Raw genomic sequence first — 22193 nt, 5'->3', positions numbered from 1 at the left:
GTTTTTTGTGAGATCGTTTTTGCAACCACACATCTTATATACGTAGTGACTAGGTCCGTAAAAGCATAAGTAGAAGTGAGATCGTATAGCTTACTTTGCCAGTTATTAATATGATTCATTATAAATAAAGATAATAAATAGTTTTTTATATGTATTTTTATTTATTTATTTGTTTATTATGTTTGAATTCTTAAGTTAAAGATGTTAAAAAATATATATACATCTCACGATTCTCACATATTTTCTTTTAATATGGACATGGTTTTTAGTTAAACGAACGTGTAAAATGCATATATATATTTTTTTATTAAATATGGAGTGGGATCCAGAGAAGAGGTCAAGAAAGCATCAATAACTCATGCATGTCAATCATATACATGTCCCCCCAAAAGAAGCCCAATTGGTAATTAGGCTCCGTTTACTTCAACATAAAATGGTTTCCATCGTAAAATATTTTTAGGAAAGTCATTTTCCCTGAAAATATTTTCCGTCGAAAATATTTTATAGCATTTATCTTGCACACAGAATTTTTTTTTTTTTTTTAATATCTTTTTTTATATATGTTTTCCAATAAGGTCCCCACCCAGACCTGCACGGGACTTGTTTGAGACCCCGCAAGGACCTGCCTCGGACTCTACCGGAACTTAACCGGGACTTGCCCGGGACCCCGGCGGGACCTGCCCGGGACTTGACCGGGACCTGACCGGGACTTGCCCGGGACCCGCCCAGGACCTAGTCGGGACTTGCCCGGGACTTGACCGGGACCTGCCCAGGACTTGACCGGGACCCGCCCGGGACCTGCCCGAGCCTTGATCGGGACCCGCCCAGGACTTGACCGAGACCCTGACGGGACTTGACCGGGACTCGCCCGGGATCCGACCGGGCAAGTCCCGGGCGGGTCTTGGGCAGGTCCAGTCAAGTCTAGGGCGGGTCCCGGCAGGGTCCCAGGCAAGTCCTGGGCAGGTCTCGATCAAGTCCCGGCGGGTCACGAGCAGGTCCTGCCGGGGTCCAGAGCAGGTCCTGCCGAGGTCCCGAGCAAGTCCCGGGCAAGTCCCGGTTAAGTTCCGGTGAGGTCCCGGGCACCTGGGCGGGTCCCGGTCAAGTCTCGAGCATGTCCCGGGCAAGTCCCGGGAGGGTCCCGGTCATGTCTCGGGCAAGTCTAGGGCACGTCCTGCCGAGGTCCCTGGCGGGTCCCGGTCAGGTCCCGGGCGGGTCCCGGTCAAGTCTCGAGCAAGTCCCGGGCGGGTCCTAGTCAAGTCCCGGCGAGGTTCTGGGCGGGTCTTAGCAAGGTCCATCGATTTAAGAATGAGATGCTCATAGTCGGAAACCATTTTCCGAAAATTAAAGAAAAATTTTTCGGTCAAACGGTAAACCATTTTTCCAAAAATTAAAAAAGAATTTTCGGTCAAACGGAAAATATTTTCCGTTGACCACTATTTTACGTCGAAGTAAACACTGTAAAATACGGAAATCATTTTCTGAAAACAATTTTACGTCAAAGTAAACGGAGCCTTAGTATGCGTCCAAAATCATATAATGTAAAGGAGGCGACACATCATGTGAAATTTCAACTAGAAACAATATATACGGCCTCACTATAAGCAAGAAAAGAATGCAACTAGCTGAATACAAAAGATTATAGTATCAGAGCCTTTCAACCATTGAACTATATAAGCTCTCTTCTCATAGAAGCCAAATCAGTCCAACAAGAAGCAAAGGTTTGGGAATCAGCCACAGCACAAACAACATAATTTCTCCAATAAATTCAAAAAGAAATGTTATACATCCCAAATTTTCTTCTTAAAAATTGATTCTTAAATGATGTATCACCATTCCATAATTTGGTGACACACTTCTCAAAATAATAAATCTCATGAAATGATGACACATCATTTACAAACTATATTTTAGGAGAAATTTAAGATGTGTACCGCTCCTTAAATTCAAAAGCAATGAAAATTACACAAATCTGTTGGGAATAGGCCGGAGGGGCTCAGCTAGGGCTCATAAGTGAGTGAAGCGTCTCGCGAGCAAGCTCGGGCTCGGCTCGTGCTTGACTCGAATATTAAACGAAGTAAGCTCGGCTCGACTCGGCTAAGCTCGTAAGCAAGCTCGTATAAGGCTCGCCTCGCTTATTAGGCTCGGCTCGTATACTTTTTATTAAGTAACAAATAACAATATATAGTCAACATTACTCATTTATTCAATAATAACAAATATATTATATACCTTTGTATTTTGTTATTTATGCACATGTGTGTATATATTAATACAAACACATAAAAGAAATATATATATATATATATATATATATATATATATATATATATATATATATATAATAAGAAATATATGATATTATCATTAATCATTTTATCATATGATATAATCATATAGTACAACCGTACAAGTTATTGTGTTATTTAATCAATACATTATAATTATATATTTTATTCTTACAAAACATATATGATATATCACATGATCTTAGATCTAAGATAATATTAATATTAATTGTGAGATAATATGATCATAAAATTTAAGTATGAGTGTATGACCATTAGATCATTATGAATTTATTACTTAGAGTTTGAGTATTACTATTAGATTAAATGATTAATAATTAAGTAACTAATGTGTTTCTTATAATTTATACATTATAATCACAATTTACGGTAAGTAAAAACTTAACAATTTGAATTTAAATCATATATCATAAATCGTGATAATGAGAACATATAATATAAGTTATAACAATTAACATTGACCCATTACCCATATAAATTAGATAATGATACAGACTCATAAGTATACAAGTTCATACTAATACAATAATTAAGTACATAGAGAGTTAGTTCCAATGTATGTTAAACACTTATAACTTATAAGTCTATATATGTTATAAATTATAATTATACATATATGCAGATTAAATAATATAAATGTATGAGAGCAATACTTAATCATGTGATTCAATGACAATTCAAATACTTAATAATATTATTCATGTATAATGATAATGGGATTTGTATAATATCAAATTAAATAAGTGACATTGGATTAATAATACAAATTTATGTTATAAAATTATAACTTCATATAAATTATAATTATACATATATAATACAATTTTTAAATTCTTTTTTTTAAAAAAAAAAAAAAACTTTTTCTCTAATTTCTTAGTCATTTTTAAAACTATTTGTTTTTACCAATTTTTATTTACACAAACAACAAAATGACACAGTTTTGTTAAGGCCTTAAGGGTATAAATTCATCACTTTCATTTCATTTTCATTTTCATATAACCCTAAACCTAACACACACGCTCGTGTCTCACTGTCTCTGTTGCCTTCCAGTCCTCACAAGTCGCCCGTCTGTCTCTGCCGCCTTCCTCACCGGTCATCGGTCACCTTCACCATCTCTCCTCGCGCTCGACGTCTTTGTCTTTCTTTAATGTCTTTGTCGCTGTGCTCGCGCTCATCCTCTCTGGATCGTCACTGTCTGTATCGTCCCTGTCTGGATCGTCGCCGGTATTTGTCTCTCTGGCCGGTCTCCGTCTCTCCTTGCCGGTTGGATTTTTTTAGTTTAATTTTACAGCAATCCAAAAATTAATGTTTGGATTTTACATGCCATGATAGGATTTTCTAATTTTAATTTTACATGCAATGATTGGATTTTGGATTTGTGACTCTTGAGACATTCTGGATTCTGGATTTGTTGTTTTTTCGAAAAAAAAAAAAAAAAAAATTACAAAAAATAATAGTCGAGCTCGAGCTCGAGCTCGAACAGGGTTCCAACCCTATCGAGCCAAGCTCGAGCAACATGTTTAGGCTCAAGAAGAGCTCAAGCCCGAGCTCGAGCCTGAGCCAAAATAAAATGAGCCGAGCCTGGACAGCCAAAGCTCGGCTCGTTTGCACCCCTAGGCTCTTCCTTATGTAAGGTAATGCCTTGAATCTGCCACTCTCATTCTCTCTCGCGCCCAATTCGCCTTCTCTTTCTCCTCCCTCCGAATCCATTTCTGAAGCTCCCTCTCTCTCTCTCTGTTCCTTCACCGTGTCGATAATTTTCTTTTCCCATTTCAATCAAATTCTCGCTGCAAATCAAAGACAGACCCGAACCGGACTTGAATTTTTGGGATCCAGTTTTTCAAAGCTACGAATTTGATCCCTCCTTTCTGGTAAATCTTCCATTTGCGTTTTTTGCTAATCAATGGATATTTTCGCTCTGATCTGTGCATTTCCTTTTTAAATCAAGGAAGCTCAGATCAGTATACCTATCAATGTATGGTCTGGTGTGCCAGATCCATTGCTGCTTTGATCTATTCTACAATGCGATACGATCTTGAGTTTTTGATAGTTCAATATGTATCTTTATATGCATCTGTTTGTATGTATAATCTTTTTGAGCTGGATCTGTGATTCTTTTGTTTAAATTCTCTACCTATTCAGGCCTTTAATTTATTTTCTATGTCTTGGAGTTTATGGCACTTAAGATGGTCGTCTTGGCCATAACCTTCTGTTTGGTTGCTGAGAAACCCGTGGAATGGAAAAGAACACGATATGTTGAATGGTATGCTTTTGGGCTTTAAAAAATGGAGGGCTTGCCTTAACTAGGCCAGATATAGTATCTGTTTCCTTTTCTTGCACTCCATTTCCCACTAAATCTGTGAGGGGTTTCTTTAAGAGTTTTCCCCTATAGTTCGTTTGATCGGTGAGTTAATTTTCAATTCTTGAAGACTTCATTTGATGTACATGCAAAGTTTTTAGCTGAAACAGTACTCTACCTTCTATTAAATAAGTGAATTACGTGTTTAATTCATTAGTTTAAATTGGTTATGACTCTGATTTTTTAAATCTTTGTAGATAGCTTGACATGTATATATATAGTGTGAATCCCATTATAATAGAAGATGATAATTTCCACGGTTAAGGGATTCTGTGGGTGGATCCCATTCAAAAGGGCCATTAAAACCAGTTCTCCAGGGGTGTCCATGTTAGGGGTGAACACCAATTTCAGATGCTCAGCGAAATTAATCTATCCCTCTTTGTGCAAATTAAATAGTAATACAGTAGCAAAATAATAATCAAGCAAACCCACAAGCAAGACACCAAAATTTTTACATGGAAAACCCTCTAATGCGAAAGTAAAAACCACGAGACCTAATCCAGATAAATCTTCCACTATCAACAATAATGAGTTTACAATTGTCTTCCCTAAAGAAATATCTAGAGGTTATCACCACGTTTAAGAATACATGCATTCTTGGATTAAACATAAATTCATCACCATAAAGTGGATTCCAACAAGAATAAAGAAATATCTCACCAAGTATGTATTAACAACCAAGCGATTGGAGAAGAATTCCAACGATCGACACCAGTCAATACGTAGAACTCGTCGTCAGGAGAAATACTCTAAAATTGCATCAAGATCAAACCACAAACGAACCTCCAATCTCTGACGGATGTGAATAAACCCTTTTTTTTTTCTTTTCGTTTCTCTCTCTCCCTTGCGCTGTCACTGTTTCTTTCTTCTCCTTATTTCTTTTTGTCTCTTAGTCTCACCTAAACACACGTAGGTGTGTTCCTTTTATATAGCAACCCTTTAGTTTACTAGTCCACGTGGGTTGATCCCCACATAAAGAGGGACCACCCCAACAAATCTCCCCCTCCCGATTATATGGGGGGCTCTACCATGCCCGCCGCGCTTCTGCAAATTTCAAGCTTTTGCATAAACAACGGTTTTGCCATCATATCTGACCCATTATCATCAATATGGATTTTCTCAATCTATAACAGCTTATCCTCCAGTGCATCATGAATCCAATGACACGTAACATCGATATGTTTCGATCTTCAATGGAAAGTTGAATTCTTACTGAGATGGATGGCACTATGACTATTACAATAAAGCACATACCTCTCTTGTTGTAGACCCAGTTCTTGTAAGAACTTTTTCATCCATAACAATTCTTTGCCCGCTTCAGTGATAGCTATGTACTCTGCCTCTGTGGTAGACAAAGCAACACACTTCTACAATCTGGATTGCCATGACACTGCTCCCCCTGAATAAGTAATCAGGTACCCTGAAGTAGATTTACTAGAATCAATATCCCTAGCCATATCTGCGTCTGTAAACCCATCAAGCACCTTTTGACCACTGCCGAAGCACAAACATACTCTCGAAGTACCTCTGAGATACCTAAAAATCCATTTCACAGCTACCCATTGTTCTTTGCCAGGATTAAAAAGGAACTGATTGACAACTCCAACTACATGAGCGATATCAGGCCTCGTACACACCATGGCGTACAACAAGCTACCCACGGCTGATGCATAAGTTACTTTCTTCATTTCACTTTTTTCTTTCTCACTTGTAGGACTTTGCTTTGAACTCAACTTCAAATGACATGCAATTGTAGAGCTTACCGGTTTTGTCTTGCTTATGTTGAATCTGTTCAATACCTTCTCGATATAACTCTCTTGTGATAGCCACAATTTTCCTTTCTTCCTATCACTAGAGATTTTCATACCAAGGATCTGCTTTGCGAGTCCCAAGTCCTTCATAGCGAAGGACTTACTCAATTCTTTCTTCAGTCTATCAATTTTACTAGTATCACGACAAACAATCAACATGTCGTCCACATATAGCAAGAGAATAATAAATTCTCCATTAGAGAATTTCTTCACAAATACACAATGATCTGATGTAGTTCTGTCATACCTACGATCAACCAGAAAGGAATCAAATTTCTTATACCACTGTCTCGGTGCCTGCTTGAGTCCTTACAAGCTCTTTTTCAACCGACACACTAGATGTTCTTTGCCTTTAGTTGTGAACCTCTCTAGTTGCTCCATATAAATTTCCTCCTCCATGTCACCATGAAGGAAAGCAATCTTCACATCAAGCTATTCAATCTCCAAATTCATTTTGGCAGCCAAACTCAAAACAACTCCAATAGAAGACATCTTTACCACGGGTGAGAAAATTTCATCAAAATCAATGCCCTTATTTTGACCGAACACCTTTACAACTAGTCGCGCCTTGTACCTTGGCTGTGATCTGTTTGGTTCAATCTTGCATCTGAACACCCATTTATTCTTGAGTGCTCTCTTGCCCTTAGGCAGTTCCATCAAATCATATGTGTGATTCTCATGAAAGGATTTCATCTCGTCTTGCATGGCTTCTAACCATTGATTTTTCTAGTCATGTAGCATAACCTCTTGATAACTTTCTGGCTCTCCCCCATCAGAAAGTAACACATACTCATTAACAGAATACGTTCAGGAAGGCTGTCGGTCTCTGGTAGATCTCCTTAACTGAATCTCAGAGGCTGGTTCTGAAGAAGCTTGCTCTAGGTGTTCTTCTGACTTTACATTATCAATTGTAGGCTTACCATTTTCACCAACTATATCAACCTATTCTTCTTGTACATCTCCCATGTGTTCATCATGCATCACACAAGGAGGAATAACTGGATCCAAATCAACACGGTATTCACTGAGAGACTCTGCCTTTTTCTAATCCAAGTCTTCAATGGTTTGATCTTCAAAGAATACGACATCTCTGCTTCGTATGATTTTCTTATTAACTGGATCCCATAATCTGTAACCAAACTCCTCGTGCCCATAACCCATGAAGATACATTGCTTGACTTTGCTATCAAGCTTTGACCTCTCATCTCTAGGAATATGGATGAATGCCTTGCAGCCAAACACTCTCAAGTGCTCAAAAGAAACATCTTTCCCTGTCCAAACCCTTTGAGGAATGTCACCATCCAAGGGAACTGAAGAAAAAAGATTTATCAAGTCAACTATTGTCCTCATTGCCTCACCCCAAAAATGTTTAGGCAATTTTGCATGAGAGAGCATACACCTGATTCTCTCACAAATGGCTCTATTCATTCTCTCTACTACGCCATTATGCTACGGAGTCTTGGGTACAGTTTTCTCAAGCCTGATGCCATGGCTTTTGCAATACTCTTCAAACGGTCCTCTGTATTCACCACCATTGTCTGCACAGACGCATTTTAACTACCTTTCAGTTTCTCTTTTAACCTTCATATGAAAAACTTTGAACACACCCAATACCTGATATTTGGTTTTCAAAGCAAACACTCATACCTTTCTAGAGTGGTCATCAATAAAAGTCACATAATAAAGAGCACCACCTAGAGTTTTAGTGTTCATAGTGCAGACATCAGTGTGAACTAAATCAAGAATATTAGACTTTCTTCATAAAGAGGATTTTTGAAATGAAACTCTTCTTTGTTTTCCAACAAGACAATGAGTACAGGGCGTTAATGATATACCTTTATTATTAGGTAGGAGCTGTTCCTTGGCAAGAATCTGAAGTCCCTTCTCACTCATGTGACCAAGCCTCTTATGCCATAGCTCAGTGGAGTTTTCATTCTCAACAACAATCGCATCTCCCTTGACTAGTCTTGCAGCTGTCTTGTAGAGAGTGTTGGTCTTCTTTCCCCTGGCTAAGATAAAAGAACCCTTGCACAATTTCCACTGTCCACCTCCAAGGTAATTATGGTGGCCTTCATCATCAAGTTTCCCAATAGAAATCAAGTTGAAGCGCATTTCAGGAACATGTCTGACATCCTTAAGAATCAATTTGCACCCAATGCTGGTTTCTAACTGTATATCTCCCATGCCCACAACTTTACACTTTGCTTCATTTCCCATCCTAACTCAACCAAAATCACCACTGGTGTAGGAAGAGAAGAAATCTCTATGTGGAGTAATATGAAAAGATGCTGCTGTATCAACTACCCATATAGATTCATCACATGCAAGATTAGCATAAGCTTCATCAAAAGCAAATACCACATCACCATCAGATGCAACTGTTGCAATGTCTTTTTCTTCTTGACGTTCTTCGTCTTTTCCTTTCAATTGTTCCCTTTTAAACTTTCTGCAATCTCTTCTTATATGCCTAGGCTTGCCATAGTGAAAACATTTTATATATACTTTTGAATATGACTTTCCTCTTGACTTGTCACGACTATCATACCAGTGAGTTTTTCTGCTTTTACTTTTCCCCCGCCTTTCTATAACAAGTGTCTCTGAATGAGAAGAAATACCTTGCTCTTTTCTTCTTGCCTCTTCATTGAACATGCTGTCTTTTACCATACCCATAGTTATCACATCGTTGGAAGCCGAATTACTGAGCGACACTACCAAGGTTTCCCAACTGTCTGGCAAAGAACTCAACACAAGTAATGCTTGCACCTCATCATCTAGTGCTAGTTTCATGGTAGACAACTCGTTCAACATTCCCTAAAAATTACTCAGATGCTCCGTAACACTATGCCCATCTTTGTACTTCAAATTCACAAGCCTTCTTATCACAAAGGCTTTGTTTTGAGCAGTCTTTCGTTTATAAAGACTCTCTAACTTCTGCCAAAGACCATAAGCATCAACTTCTTTAGCTACGTGATGAAAGACAGTAAGACACTTTGATCAACCCACTGCCTAATATATCCAACGGCTTTCCCATTCAATTTCTTCCAATCATCGTTGGTTGCAGCAACTGGTTTGACACCTTTCAACTCAATGGGGTCAAACAATTCCTTGCAATACAAAATATCTTCCATCCTAGTCTTCCAAATTGAATAATTGGAAGCTGTGAGTTTAATTATGCTATTAGATGACTCTTCCATTTAATTCACACAAAAACTCCACACGAACCATGAACCAAAGGCTTTGATACCACTTTGTTAGGGGTGAACACCAATTTCAGATGCTCAGCGGAATTAATCTACCCTTCTTTGTGCAAATTAAATAGTAACACAGTAGCAAAATAATAATCAAGCAAACCTACAAGCAAGACACCAAAATTTTTACGTGGAAAACCCTCCAATGCAAAGGTAAAAAACACGAGACCTAGTCCAATTAAATCTTCCACTATCAACAATAATGATTTTATAATTGTTTTCCCTAGAGAAATATCTAGAGGTTATCACCACATCAAGAATACATGCATTCCTGGATTAAACATAAATTCATCACCCCAAAGTGGATTCCAACAAGAATAAAGAAAGATCTCACCAAGTAGGTATTAGCAACCAAGTGATTGGAGAGGAATTCCAACGATCGACACCAGTCAATACGTAGCACTCATCGTCAGGAGCAACATTCTAAAATTGTATCAAGATCAGACCACAAACGAACCTCCAATCTCTGACGGATGTGAATAGGCAAACCCTTTTCTTTTTCTTTTCTTTTCTCTCTCTCTCTCTTGCCCCGTCACTGTTTCTTTCTTCTCCTTATTTCTTTTTGTCTCTTAGTCTCACCTAAACACACGTAGGGGGTGTTTGCTAAACCCCACGGTATTGTTCATTTTTCACCGTACTGTTCATGGATAAAAAGAATTAAAAAAAATAAATAATGATTGGTATAGGAAAATGAAAAAGTGGTATTGAAAAGTAAAAAATTTTGTTTTGTAGTGATTTTTTTATTTGAATAGTAATAAAAAGTAAATGATGTGATATAAAAAGTGAATGATTTGATATAAAAGTAAGAATGTTTTGTTTGAAAAAAATGAAGTGAATATTGTGCTGCACTGTCATAAGGTATGTTAGTGGCATCTTGCGCCATTGGGTCGACATGAACTCGGCCAAAAACTTTTTGGCAAGGTCTGTAAAGCTGTTGATGGAATTAGGTGGGAGACTGGTGAACCATCTTCGGGCGGACCCCTTTAGCATCAAGGCAAATTCTCGGCAAGCGATTTCGTCAAGGGTCGCGTGAAGTGCGACGTGGGTGCGAAACATCTCTAGGTGCTCCATAGGGTCAGTAGTCCCATTGTAAGGGGAATTACTGGCACCTTATAACTTCTCTGGTAACGGGTAATTCAACACCCGCGGGGTGAAAGACAAGTTCGTGCTCTGGAGCACATCTTCGACCATTGTTTGCTTTCCCTTCAACTGCTAAGCCATTGCCTTGCATTCATCTTTTAGCTCGCGGTAAAGAGTTCACAAGTCTTCTTGATGCTGTGGGGCCTCCGGCTGTTCATCGCGAGCACGGTTACCACGACCTTCACGTCCGTTGCCTCTTCGCCTGCATCGCCTATATACTTCTCCCGTGGCGTCGATCTCTATCTCCGGTTGGTCATGACCCCATACTCATAGGCATGTATTTGTTCTCTTTGGCCACCCCCTCTGTTGTGTTCCCCGTAATATTCTTCTTTCCCATAGTAACTAGAGCTATAACTACCTTCATAAGGTCTAACTAAATCAACCCTATAGCATGAAAATAGGAGCTATCGGATGGAGGGCCAAAATAGCATTCCTTGTAACGCTTCTGATCGTACGTCCAAGCTCGAGGCCATACGTCCTCCCAGATGGTTTCAGGTGAAACCTGCTTTTGTCCATGCGTCCTCCTATTCTCTCAATCCAATTTCTAAGGCTACCAAAGGCTTTCTAAAACTTCCTTTCTCAAAATGATACCTCCAAGCACAAAATAAACCCGATGACAAAGGCGAAATAATAAATCGACTCAAGTAAAGGCTTAAAGAGAAACAACATTCTCAAAACTATAGCTAAGCTATCTATGAAAGCATTTAAGCAGCATAACAACTAAGGAATGAGTTAGGCTTCAGGATATTACTTCCTTGAAGCAAAAGGATTACCTCCTTCTCCATCAAACTCATAAACTCACAAAACTCACACTCACAAAGGGTTTTTTGGAGCTTGGGGGCGAGTTTGAACGAGAAAAGGGTGGGGGTGTAAGGGTATTTATAGGTAAGAAAAAGCAAAGGGCGCTACCAACTATTTTGAAAAGTTGCGGATGTCTGGTACTATTGGGGAGTACCTCCGGTACTATTTACACAGCGGTCCAAAGACTGTAGTGTACGCCCAGGTATTATGTAGAGGTTTTTCAAAAAGCAGCGTACGTCCGGGTGGTCCCCAGGCATACGTCCTTGTACTATTGGCAGGCGTACGTACGGTGGTTCCCCCCCTCCCCCTTGTAAGTCCTCTACTAACGACACGAGCGTACATCCGGTTCGGATAGGCGTACGTTCGGTCAGAAAGTCCAAATTACCCATAGTGCCCTTCCAGCTGTTCCTACTGATCCAAAACCCAAATTAATCATCTAACTAAGCTACTTAAGCTTAGTTAATTATTTAGGTCCCTACACAGTCGAATGCTCTTTTTGAAGATGATGAATGGCTAGCTGAAAGCGGGCAAACAAATACATTAACATATGTAAAATCATCAAAGCACAAATATTCATATTTATTCACAAAATATCTAGCTCATGTAAAACATTATATCTGTGCCTTAAAACAAGTAAAATATCTTCTTTTCTCTGTAAGTTATATACTTACAATATCCTTGATAATTGAGAAGGATCCCTTACTTAAGCACATACAACAATGTTACATTACAATTCACACTTAGACTTTAACCCAAAACAAAACTCTAACTTTGGTAATACTCATAGTGCTCATACACCTTAAGCCCTAATTTTCCATGGAATCCTATTGAATTTTAGGGTTAATGATTACAACACAGTCAATTAACCTATACACTAGAGAAATTAGGGTTTAGCATAATAGCCCCCAAATTGACATGAATCAAGAAAATTAGAGTTTACATTGATTGAATAGAGAATCAAAATTCACTACAAAAAACCATTTTTTCTTGACCAATAGTTTTTGACATGTCAAGCATACTAATACGTCATAAAAGTTTTATGACGTGTGTCAAAGGTTAAAAAAGAGGGTGTCAAAACTTCCAATTTTTTGACGTGCCAATTTCTTACACATCAACAAATAGTGACGTGTCAGAAACTGGCACGTCAACAAAAAAAATCTTGACGTGTCAGTTTTGACACGTCAATAATTTATTGACGTGTCGGTTTTGACACGTCAATAAATTTGTTGACGTGTTAGTTTTGACACGTTAATAATTTATTGACGTGTCAGTTTTGACATGTCAATAAATTTGTTGACATGCCAATTTCGAAACGCCACTAAAGTTTAAAAATTATTAAAAAACAGTTTTTTTTTTTTTTTCTGGGCATATGAATTTTTAGGCTCCTCCTGCCACAGGAGGAAGCAAGCAAGAGGGAGAAAAGAAGCGAGAAAAAAAGAGAGAAAAGAAGGGGGAGAGGCGAGCGAGAGGGAGAAAAGGGGAGAGGCGGTTGGGAGAGCAAAAAAAAAAAATCTAAAAGAAGGGGGGGACCGAGACCATTCTTTTTTTTGGTCCCTGACAGATCAATCTCAAAATCAACCTGAAAAATCAAACCAAACCAATAGTCGAGCTCGAGCTCGAAAAACTTCCAACCCTATCGGTCGACTCGATCGCAAGCATCAGCGGCCTCGACTCGAAGCTCTCGAGCAAAATAAGCAGTCCAGCTTAGACGCCTTGGCTCGGCTCGTTTACACCCCTAGGTCCAAGCTAAGCATCCAAACACTTCGTCTTTTTCAAAGTTTATAGGCTATCTTTCATATATATATATATATATATATATATATATATATATATAAAAGGAGGTATATTCATTACATAAATGTCACTTGAAGTTTTTATGTTTAGAGTGCAATAGCTAATTTAGTTAATAAAATCTATAAATCTTGTACAAGATGGTTCAATTTTAATTCTAGAGAAAAATACTTGAGAAGTTCTTAGAGTTTAACTTTTTATCAAATTACTAGTTAAGGTATATTCCGTTATCAAATTGCCTTTTATATTCACTTGTTGTTAGGGTTTTTAATGCAAATTATGACACTTAGGCTTCATTTGGTTCGCAGAATGTCTAGTCTATTGGAAAATGACTGGCTACTACTAGGAATAGAAGAGTGTGGAATGGACTCACTATTCATATTCCTTTGTTTGGTTGTGACGTTAGAATAGAACACTGATTATGTATTTCTTTGTTTGGTACAATGCAATATGTTGGTGAATGAAATCATATTTTGATCAAATTTCCTAAAATACCCTTATAATACAAATACAATTTATATTGTTAAGAACTTTCTTTCTTTATTTTTTGAAACATAAACAATTATACTATAATTTTTTCGTTGTTTTTAATTATGTCAAGTATGTGGCTTTTTTTTTTTTTTGCAATTATACTACAAAACTATTTAGGGTAATATATTATAAGTCCATGAGTCAACCGGCTAAAAAAACAAACAAAAAAAAACTCCCTAAGTCTTTTTCTTTCGAAAATTTACTCCTTCAGTCAATCGAAATACCAATAAAATTCATACCGTCAAAATTTTTTAACTGCCATTAGATTGGTTGAAACGCACCGTTTTGCCACATCAGCATAGCGAATTTTTTATTAATTTAGTTTAAAATTAATTCTAAAAAAAAAAAAAAAACCATCTCCAGCAACGTTGAAAACAGAAAATTAATATAATATCCTTTCACATGTCACTTAAGGTATTAATTATTAGTTTTCTCACTTTGTAAACCAGTCTAAAGATGTTTTTTAGTTTTATTTGTGATATTGTGTTTATTGAGCAAGAGTATCTTCCAGAGTAATGAAAATCGGAAGACAATGAAAATCTCCAAGTGCAATTTAAACCGACAAAAAGTCCAATTTAGTAAGTAACAAATTAAATTACCTTCTTCCTTTTTCCATGCAATTTACAAATTCTGCAAGCGATTTGAAAGGCCCAAACCTTGATCAATTGAGCACACAATTAATCACGAATAATTACTGCAAATAAATGAAACACATGGAAAATAGGCTGGAAATTGCCTAGAAAAAATAAAATTCAGGTCAAAATTACAATGGTTAATGTTTGGTTGTTTCAAATCTGAGAGCTGAGAGGGGTTTTATTTTATTTCATTTTCCCCATAAGTCTAAGCCTTATGAATCCAGGCAATTAGGATATTGGGTGAATGGCTGTCAAGGGGCTAAAAGAAACTAAAGTTTCAAAATAATTGACATAATCTGCCTATTATTCCTCAGCCACAAGGCTGAGAGTTTGCCGACATCCATCATTAATGATAGCTATTCAAAATCTCGACCTATACCGTCTCATGTTTTGTATATTCTCATACAGCTATATATAATAATGTGTCAAACTAAAAATTTTTCCTTTGAATTAAATTAAATATCTGTACTGTCAATAATTCTAATTAGTCTAATAAGCTGCTTCATTTGTCGAAAACCAAAAGTTTATCTCTTCTTTTTTTTTTTTTTTTTTATTATTATTATTATTTTTTTAATTTTATTTATTTAGGACTTTCAGTGGTATGATGGAGACGGACCGTGATACACAACACGCCAGTGTAAAATATATATATATTTTTTCGGCCACCCCCAGATGCACCCGTTCCCTTTCTTTTTTTTTTTTTTTTTTTTGGCCAAAGGGTGGCGGACCGCTACCGAAGTCAATTCGACCACCGCGAGGTCGGCACGAAGGGGTGGTTGGAGTACATACCGGCCAAAATGGGGTGATCCGTAGCGTTTTGGCCAAGGGGTGGTTGGAACCACCCCATCTTTTTCCTCATATATATATATTTTTTAATATTTTGCTTTTAAAAAAAAAAAAAAATTAAGATGAAAAAGTCAAGCTTTTCTATCACGTGTCAGTTGGCACTGTAGCTGGAACAGTGCCGTTTCAGTTACAGTGCCGGGTCCTTCTCTTGGCAAACATAGCTGAAGAATCATGTAAGAACGAGGCATAAAAGTATGGCAAATTAAATTTATTTTTTTTTAACAGTAAATCTTTTGTAATAAATTTAAAATAAGATCTGGAGCATAACAAAGGACTACAGTAATTTTCTCGTAGAATTTCCTCAATCATGTCAGATACTCCTGATGCTATTCTAGATTCTTTGGCGTGGACTACCAGATATATCAACAAAAATATAGACTTGTACTCTCATTACGTGACAATATGGGTCACAACCAATCATTTTGAGGCTTCATTTCCTTTTATCCCCCTCCTCTAAACCGGTTGAGTTTTGCTGTTTGTTTCTTTTCTTTATTGCTTTGTTTTGTTTCTAAAAAAAAATAAAAAATAAAAAAAGTAAAAGAAAAAAAAGGACAACCACAACTAACTAGTCTCATTGGCCGTGATACTCTACATGGCCTCTTCCTTAATCCAAAAAAATAAAATACCTTTACTTTAAAATTAATCTCCACATTCCTACTTTTTATACCATATCAATCATTTTTTTTTATTATTATTCAAATAAAAAAATTACTACAAAACAAATTTTTTACATTTTTTCATATAAAATATATTTTTTCACTTTTTTTCACAAAACAATTTCACTAAAACCAATCAAACACATATTTCTAAAAAGTACTATAGTACCGACTCTTGGCCCAGGCCTCTCGGCAAACACTACCATTAATACTGAGTTTAGTCAGGATTTTGATCAAAGTTTTATAAAAAAATAAAAAGAAAAAAAAGGACAACCACAACTAACTAGTCTCATTAATGCTGAGTTTAGTCAGGATTTTGATCAAAGTCAAAAGTGGTTGGCGTGCTAGAAAGGCTTTCGTTGTCTTTATAAAAATAAATAAATAAATAAATGACAACCACAACTAACTAGTCAATGCTGAGTTTACTCACGATTTTGATCAGAGTCAAAAGTGGTTGGCGTTCTACAAAGGCTTTCGTTGTCTTTATAAAAAAGTAAGGGAAAAATAAAAAAATTAGTCCTTGTAATTTACCTGATTTGTAATTAACTCATTGTGCTATCAAAATAAATTTAAAAGTCCCCAAGGTATGCCAAAAAAACAATTTAATCTCTACAGTCAAATTCTGTCCACTAATTTAACATATTCAGTTAGTGTGACACTGACTTAAATATGACAAGTATCACAATTTTATTGGTTCTAACGTTTCATGTTATCATAATCTGTTAAGTCAGTGAACGGAATTTGACCATAGGGACTAAATTATTTTTTTGGCATACCTTAGGGACCTTTAAGTTCATTTTGATACTTCAAGGAGTTAATTGCAAATCAAGTAAACCACAAGGACTGATTTTGCATTTTTTCCAAAAAATAAAAAGACAAAAAAGGACAACCACAATTAACCAGTCTCATTAATTCTGAGTTTAGTCAGGATTTTGATCAAAGTCAAAAGTGGTTGGTGTGCTAGAAAGGCTTTCGTTGACTTGGAAGGTTTTTTTTTTTTTGGAAAAATATAAAAAAGCCTCCCAAACTATCAGCCATTTTCGATTTAGCCCCCTGATGTTTCAAAAGTCATAAAGTAGCCCCCCAAACTACCAAACTGTCGCATTTTGGCCACTCCGTTAATCAAAACCATCAGTCTGGACGGAAATTACAAAACGACGTCGTTTGGTTACAGGTAAGTTACAAAAATGCCCTTGTATGTATGTATGTATGTAAATTTTTTTTTTTTTTTTTTTTTTTTTTTTAAGGAGGAGCAAAACGGCGCCGTTTTCCTTAGGTTAAGTGAACCAAACTCCAAAGCTGCCAACCCACGCACAGGTCCTCCCCCTCACGCACAGCCTTTGCTGATCCTCTTCTCCACACGCACAGCTCCGGTCATCCAGCCGATCGTGCCGGTCGTCCCCCTCACGCCGATCGTCCCATCGTCCCGCAAAACCTGTAAAACCAAAAAAGCCACAAATCATTTCGTCCAAACAGCCCAATCAGATCGTCTCCCACGCACAGCTCCGATATTCTAGTCAATCATGCCGGTCGTCCCCCTCACGCCGATCGTCCCGTCGTCCCCCTAAAGCATTATCCCCCAAAATCAACCTAATAGGTGGAAAATTTAGGTTTTATATTCTTACCATGGACTATATAGAGAGATTGAAGTTCCAACACAACAAATCTACAACCCAAGAGTTAGAAATGGTGAAGAACCCTATCGTGAGCTCCAAAACCCTAATTTCGGCCACACCCACAAGAGAGAGTAAGAGAAACGAAAGAGAGAGAGAGAGTATTTTGGGAATTTCTCACCCCTTGGTTAGGATATAATTGAAAATCATAATTGAAGGGTGAGATTAAAAATTTTGTAAAGTTCGATACACTAAGTTACTCTGGTATGGTCATTATAAACACGTTTACGTATACTTTATACGTGTATTACAATGGCGAATTAAATAACTTCATTAAAAAAAAAAAAAAAAACGAGGGTTTATATAATATACATTAGAAACTCCACTTAAACCCAAAATTTGAACTTCTATACAGATAATCCACTTTTGCTAGGCTTTGCTACTCAAGAACTCTTCCTTACACTAAAACTATTTAAAAATCAGAAAATCTAAAGAATGAAAGTTTTGTGTGTTATCAGCTGAAAAATGATTCACGCCAATATTTTTTCAATATTTTCCCCAATCTCATATTACAAATTCAATATATCAATAATTAGATTTGTGGACTCATGTAGACCCTACACAAATTTAATGGTAGATTCATCTATTCACTATAAAGATAATTAAAATATTGTTAAAAATATAATGAATTCTATCATTTCTTATTTTTTGCAGCCTGCTATAGTGCTCGGTTGATCGAGCCATTGATGCATTGGCTCGATATGTGATTGTCACATGTCACATCACAAGCGATAAGCCTAGTCGTTTATTCTGCATATGCACAAAATCCTTGCTTCATACATAGATGTCTAAAGACATGCACATATATCCATATTAGGCTACAACAAGAAACAAGGAAAATTACATGGGTCTAATGGGAATAGCCCGGAGGGGCTCGGCTTTATGTACGGAAAGCCCAAACTTCTCTCTCATGTCCATATCTTCTGCCTTCATCTCATCTGCAAGTTTCCAATTGAAATTGTGGACAAGAGAGGCTAATATCATATGCACCATCCGATCGGCCAAAGGCCATCCAGGGCAAATCCTTCTTCCTGCTCCAAAGGGAATGAGCTCGAAATCTCTGCCTTTGAAGTCTATATCCTTCTCTAAAAATCTTTCAGGCTCAAACAAATTTGGGTTTGGCCATATGCTTGTATCCCGTCCCATTGCCCACACGTTTACTAGTATTTGTGCATTCTTGGGCACAATAAAGCCACACACCTCTTTGTCAATCTCGGCTTTGTGGGGAGTTAGGAAAGGTGCTGCTGGGTGCAAACGAAAGATTTCTTTCACTATTGCTCGTAGATAAGGCAACTTTAAGATATCTGATTCTTGAACAAGTCCGTCCTTGCCAAGCACTTCTTCAAGCTCTTTCCGGGCTTTTCCCATTTTTTCAGGGTTACGTAGTAACTCTGCCATTGCCCATTCCACTGTGGTTGATATTGTGTCGACCCCCGCAAGAAAAAAAGTCTGGTATAAAGTAGTGCGTGAGCACTTTGCCTAAGTTTATTGCTTATCAAAATATAATTGAAAGGAAAGAAAAGTTCAAGAAAGGTAGTCACTCACCAGAAGCAAATTTCTGATGTCGTCGCTGCTCAATTCTGAATTATCGTCTTGATTGATATCGAGGAGGGAATCAAGTATATCACTGCTTGCCTTAGAACCCTTTGATGATGCTCTTAATTGTAATCGTTCATTGATTATACCATCAAGAGTCCTAAAACATTTTCTAAAATAAATTGTCGTCCTTCGGCGTACACCTTGTGGGTCAACAAAACGAAGTATAGGGAAATAGTCTGCAACATTCGGCTTTCCAACTGCTTCCTTGGTACCAAATACGTCTTCCAGAAACTCTTGGGACTTAGTTGAACAATACTCTGCCAAGTCAGTAGAGAAAATTGTGTTTGATATGGCATTCAGGCTAGTCGTGAAGGCTATTTGACCAATATCTACCGCTTGACCACTATTACAAGTTTCTTTGACATGGTCTACTAGTTGTTGCACCTTTTTTTTCCTAATGGCTTGGGTGGAATCAAGCTTTTGTGTAGCAAATATTTGCGTGGCAGAAACTTTCTTGAGGTTTCTCCAACGACTCGATGTGGCAGGCAGCCATGCCATTGCAAATTTGTGGTGGTCGAGTGCTCGGATAGCATCCGGGACGGGTCGGCCGGAAAAGACTTGGTCGTGTTTTTGCAGTACTTCTTTGGCTAGATCTGGAGAGGAAACAACTATGGTTGTGATGCTCCCGAACTTGAGAGTCATTAGGGGTCCATAAGTTTTGGAGAGCTTGGAAACGACTACGTGGGGTTGGTTTCCTACGAGCTCCAAGATGTTTCCAATGATTGGAAAAGGCTTGGGGCCTGGAGGAAGTCTTGGCGAGCCAGATTTCCTGGCTATTAGGCCAGAGGCCAGCACATGAATAGATGCCAACACAAAGGGAAGTAGCAGCACAAATGCTAGGTACTCCATTCACTCAGTTTTGCTTTGTGCTTAGAAGTAGTTAGCATAAGAAAGCAATGGGCTTGCGTGCATATGCCTTGATCAAAAGTTAGATGATAAGGGGGGTATTTATGCAATGTCACCCAATATATGGTCTTACTCTTACCTCCTTCTTTCTTCTACTATAAAAGAGACAGTCAAAGAAGAGCACCAATTCTTAGCACGAGGTAGAAATTAATAGCACCAAGGCTGGAAAAGATAAGACAGTCAAACATGCACATTTTTTCTAATGTTCATACACAATCAATGACAATCTACGAAAAATCAAGTAACATCTTATGAAAAGAAGAGCTCGGAGACTGTTTCAAAGTTTATACACAGCCATTGTACGTATATGTTGAAAAATCCAAAGATGTCATATTAAAGGGAAGGCCACATTCATTGCTGGAGGGGCTCAGTTCAAGCTAAGCATCCAAACACTTTGTTTTTTTCAAAGTTTATAGGCTTGTAAAGAAGTGCTCGGAGAGTGTTTCAAAGTCTATACACAACCATTGTACGTATATGGAGAAAAATCCAAAGATGTCATATTAAAGGGAGGGCCACATTCATTGCTGGAGGGGCTCGGTCCAAGCTAAGCATCCAAACACTTCATCTTTTTCAAAGTTTATAGGCTTGAAAAGAAGAGCTTGGAGATTGTTTCAAAGTCTATAGACAGCCATTGAACGTATATGGAGAAAAATCCAAAGATGTCATATTAATGGGAGGGCCACATTCATTGCTGGAGGGGCTCAGTCCAAGCTAAGCATCCAAACACTTCGTCTTTTTAAAAGTTTATAGGCTTAAAAAGAAGAGCTCGGAGACTGTTTCAAAGTCTATAGACAACCATTGTACGTATATGGAGAAAAATCCAAAGATGTCATATTATAGGGAGGGCCACATTCATTGCTGGAGGGGCTCGGTCCAAGCTAAGCATCCAAACACTTCGTCTTTTTCAAAGTTTATAGGCTTGAAAAGAAGAGCTCGGAGACAGTTTCAAAGTCTATACACAGCCATTGTACGTATATGGAGAAAAATCCAAAGATGTCATATTAAAGGGATGGCCACATTCATTGCTGGAGGGGCTCGGTGCAAGTAGGGCTGTTAAGTGAGCGAAGCGTCTCGCGAGCAAGTTCGGGCTCGGCTCGCATAAGCTCGGCTCGTGCTCGACTCAAATATTAAATGAAGCATTTCATGAACACAAATCCTAACTCGAATATTAAACGAAGCAAGCTCGTATAAGGCTCGCCTCGCTTATTAGGCTTAGCTCATATATTTTTTATTAAGTAACAAATAACAATATATAGTCAACATTACTCATTTACTCAATAATAACAAATATATTGTATACCTTTGTTTTTTGTTATTTATGCACATGTGTGTATATATATTATATATATGTAAAATATATATATATATATATATAGTAAATAATAAGAAATATATGATATTATCATTAATCATTTTATCATATGATATAATCATATAGTACAACCGTACACGTTATTGTATCATTTAATACAAATGTTATAATTAGATAGTTTATACTTTGGAAATTGGAATCGTATACCGTATATAACATAGTCATTAATCATTATATAATCATATGATATATCTGCATAAGTTATTGTGTTATTTAATCAATACATTATAATTATATATTTTATTCTTATAAAACATATATGATATATTACATGATCTTAGATTTAAGATAATATTAATATTAATTGTGAGATAATATGATCATAAAATTTAAGTATGAGTGTATGACCATTATATCATTATGAATTTATTACTTAGAGTTTGAGTATTACTATTAGATTAAATGATTAATAATTAAGTAACTAATGTGTTTCTTATAATTTATACATTATAATCACAATTTACAGTAAGTAAAAACTTAACAATTTGAATTTAAATCATATATCATGAATCGTGATAA

The 22193-nt window shown here is 37.1% G+C and overlaps 1 protein-coding gene across 1 annotated transcript; it reads right to left on the bottom strand.

The window, feature by feature from the left end:
- Nucleotides 1–18524: 18524 nt before the first annotated feature.
- LOC132182454 (cytochrome P450 76T24-like) lies at nt 18525–20396 on the bottom strand. The gene is made up of 2 exons (XM_059595706.1): nt 19343–20396; nt 18525–19246 (listed from the first exon to the last, which is right to left on the bottom strand). Exons 1-2 carry the CDS (start codon nt 20243–20245, stop codon nt 18638–18640), a joined length of 1512 nt encoding a protein of 503 aa, XP_059451689.1. The 5' UTR covers nt 20246–20396; the 3' UTR covers nt 18525–18637.
- Between the last annotated feature and the right edge of the window lie 1797 nt (nt 20397–22193).

Source organism: Corylus avellana, chromosome ca5, assembly GCF_901000735.1.
Source record: "Corylus avellana chromosome ca5, CavTom2PMs-1.0".
NCBI lineage: Eukaryota > Viridiplantae > Streptophyta > Magnoliopsida > Fagales > Betulaceae > Corylus > Corylus avellana.
Note: the sequence above shows the minus strand (reverse complement) of the source record. Positions and strands in the feature narration are given on the sequence as shown.

Coding starts and splice junctions, on each gene's coding strand:
- LOC132182454 (XM_059595706.1), bottom strand. CDS start 20,245: ATGGAGTACCTAGCATTTGTGCTGCTACTTCCCTTTGTGTTGGCATCT. Junction 19,247..19,342: donor ACATCAGAAATTTGCTTCTG/GTGAGTGACTAC, acceptor ACTTTATACCAG/ACTTTTTTTCTTGCGGGGGT.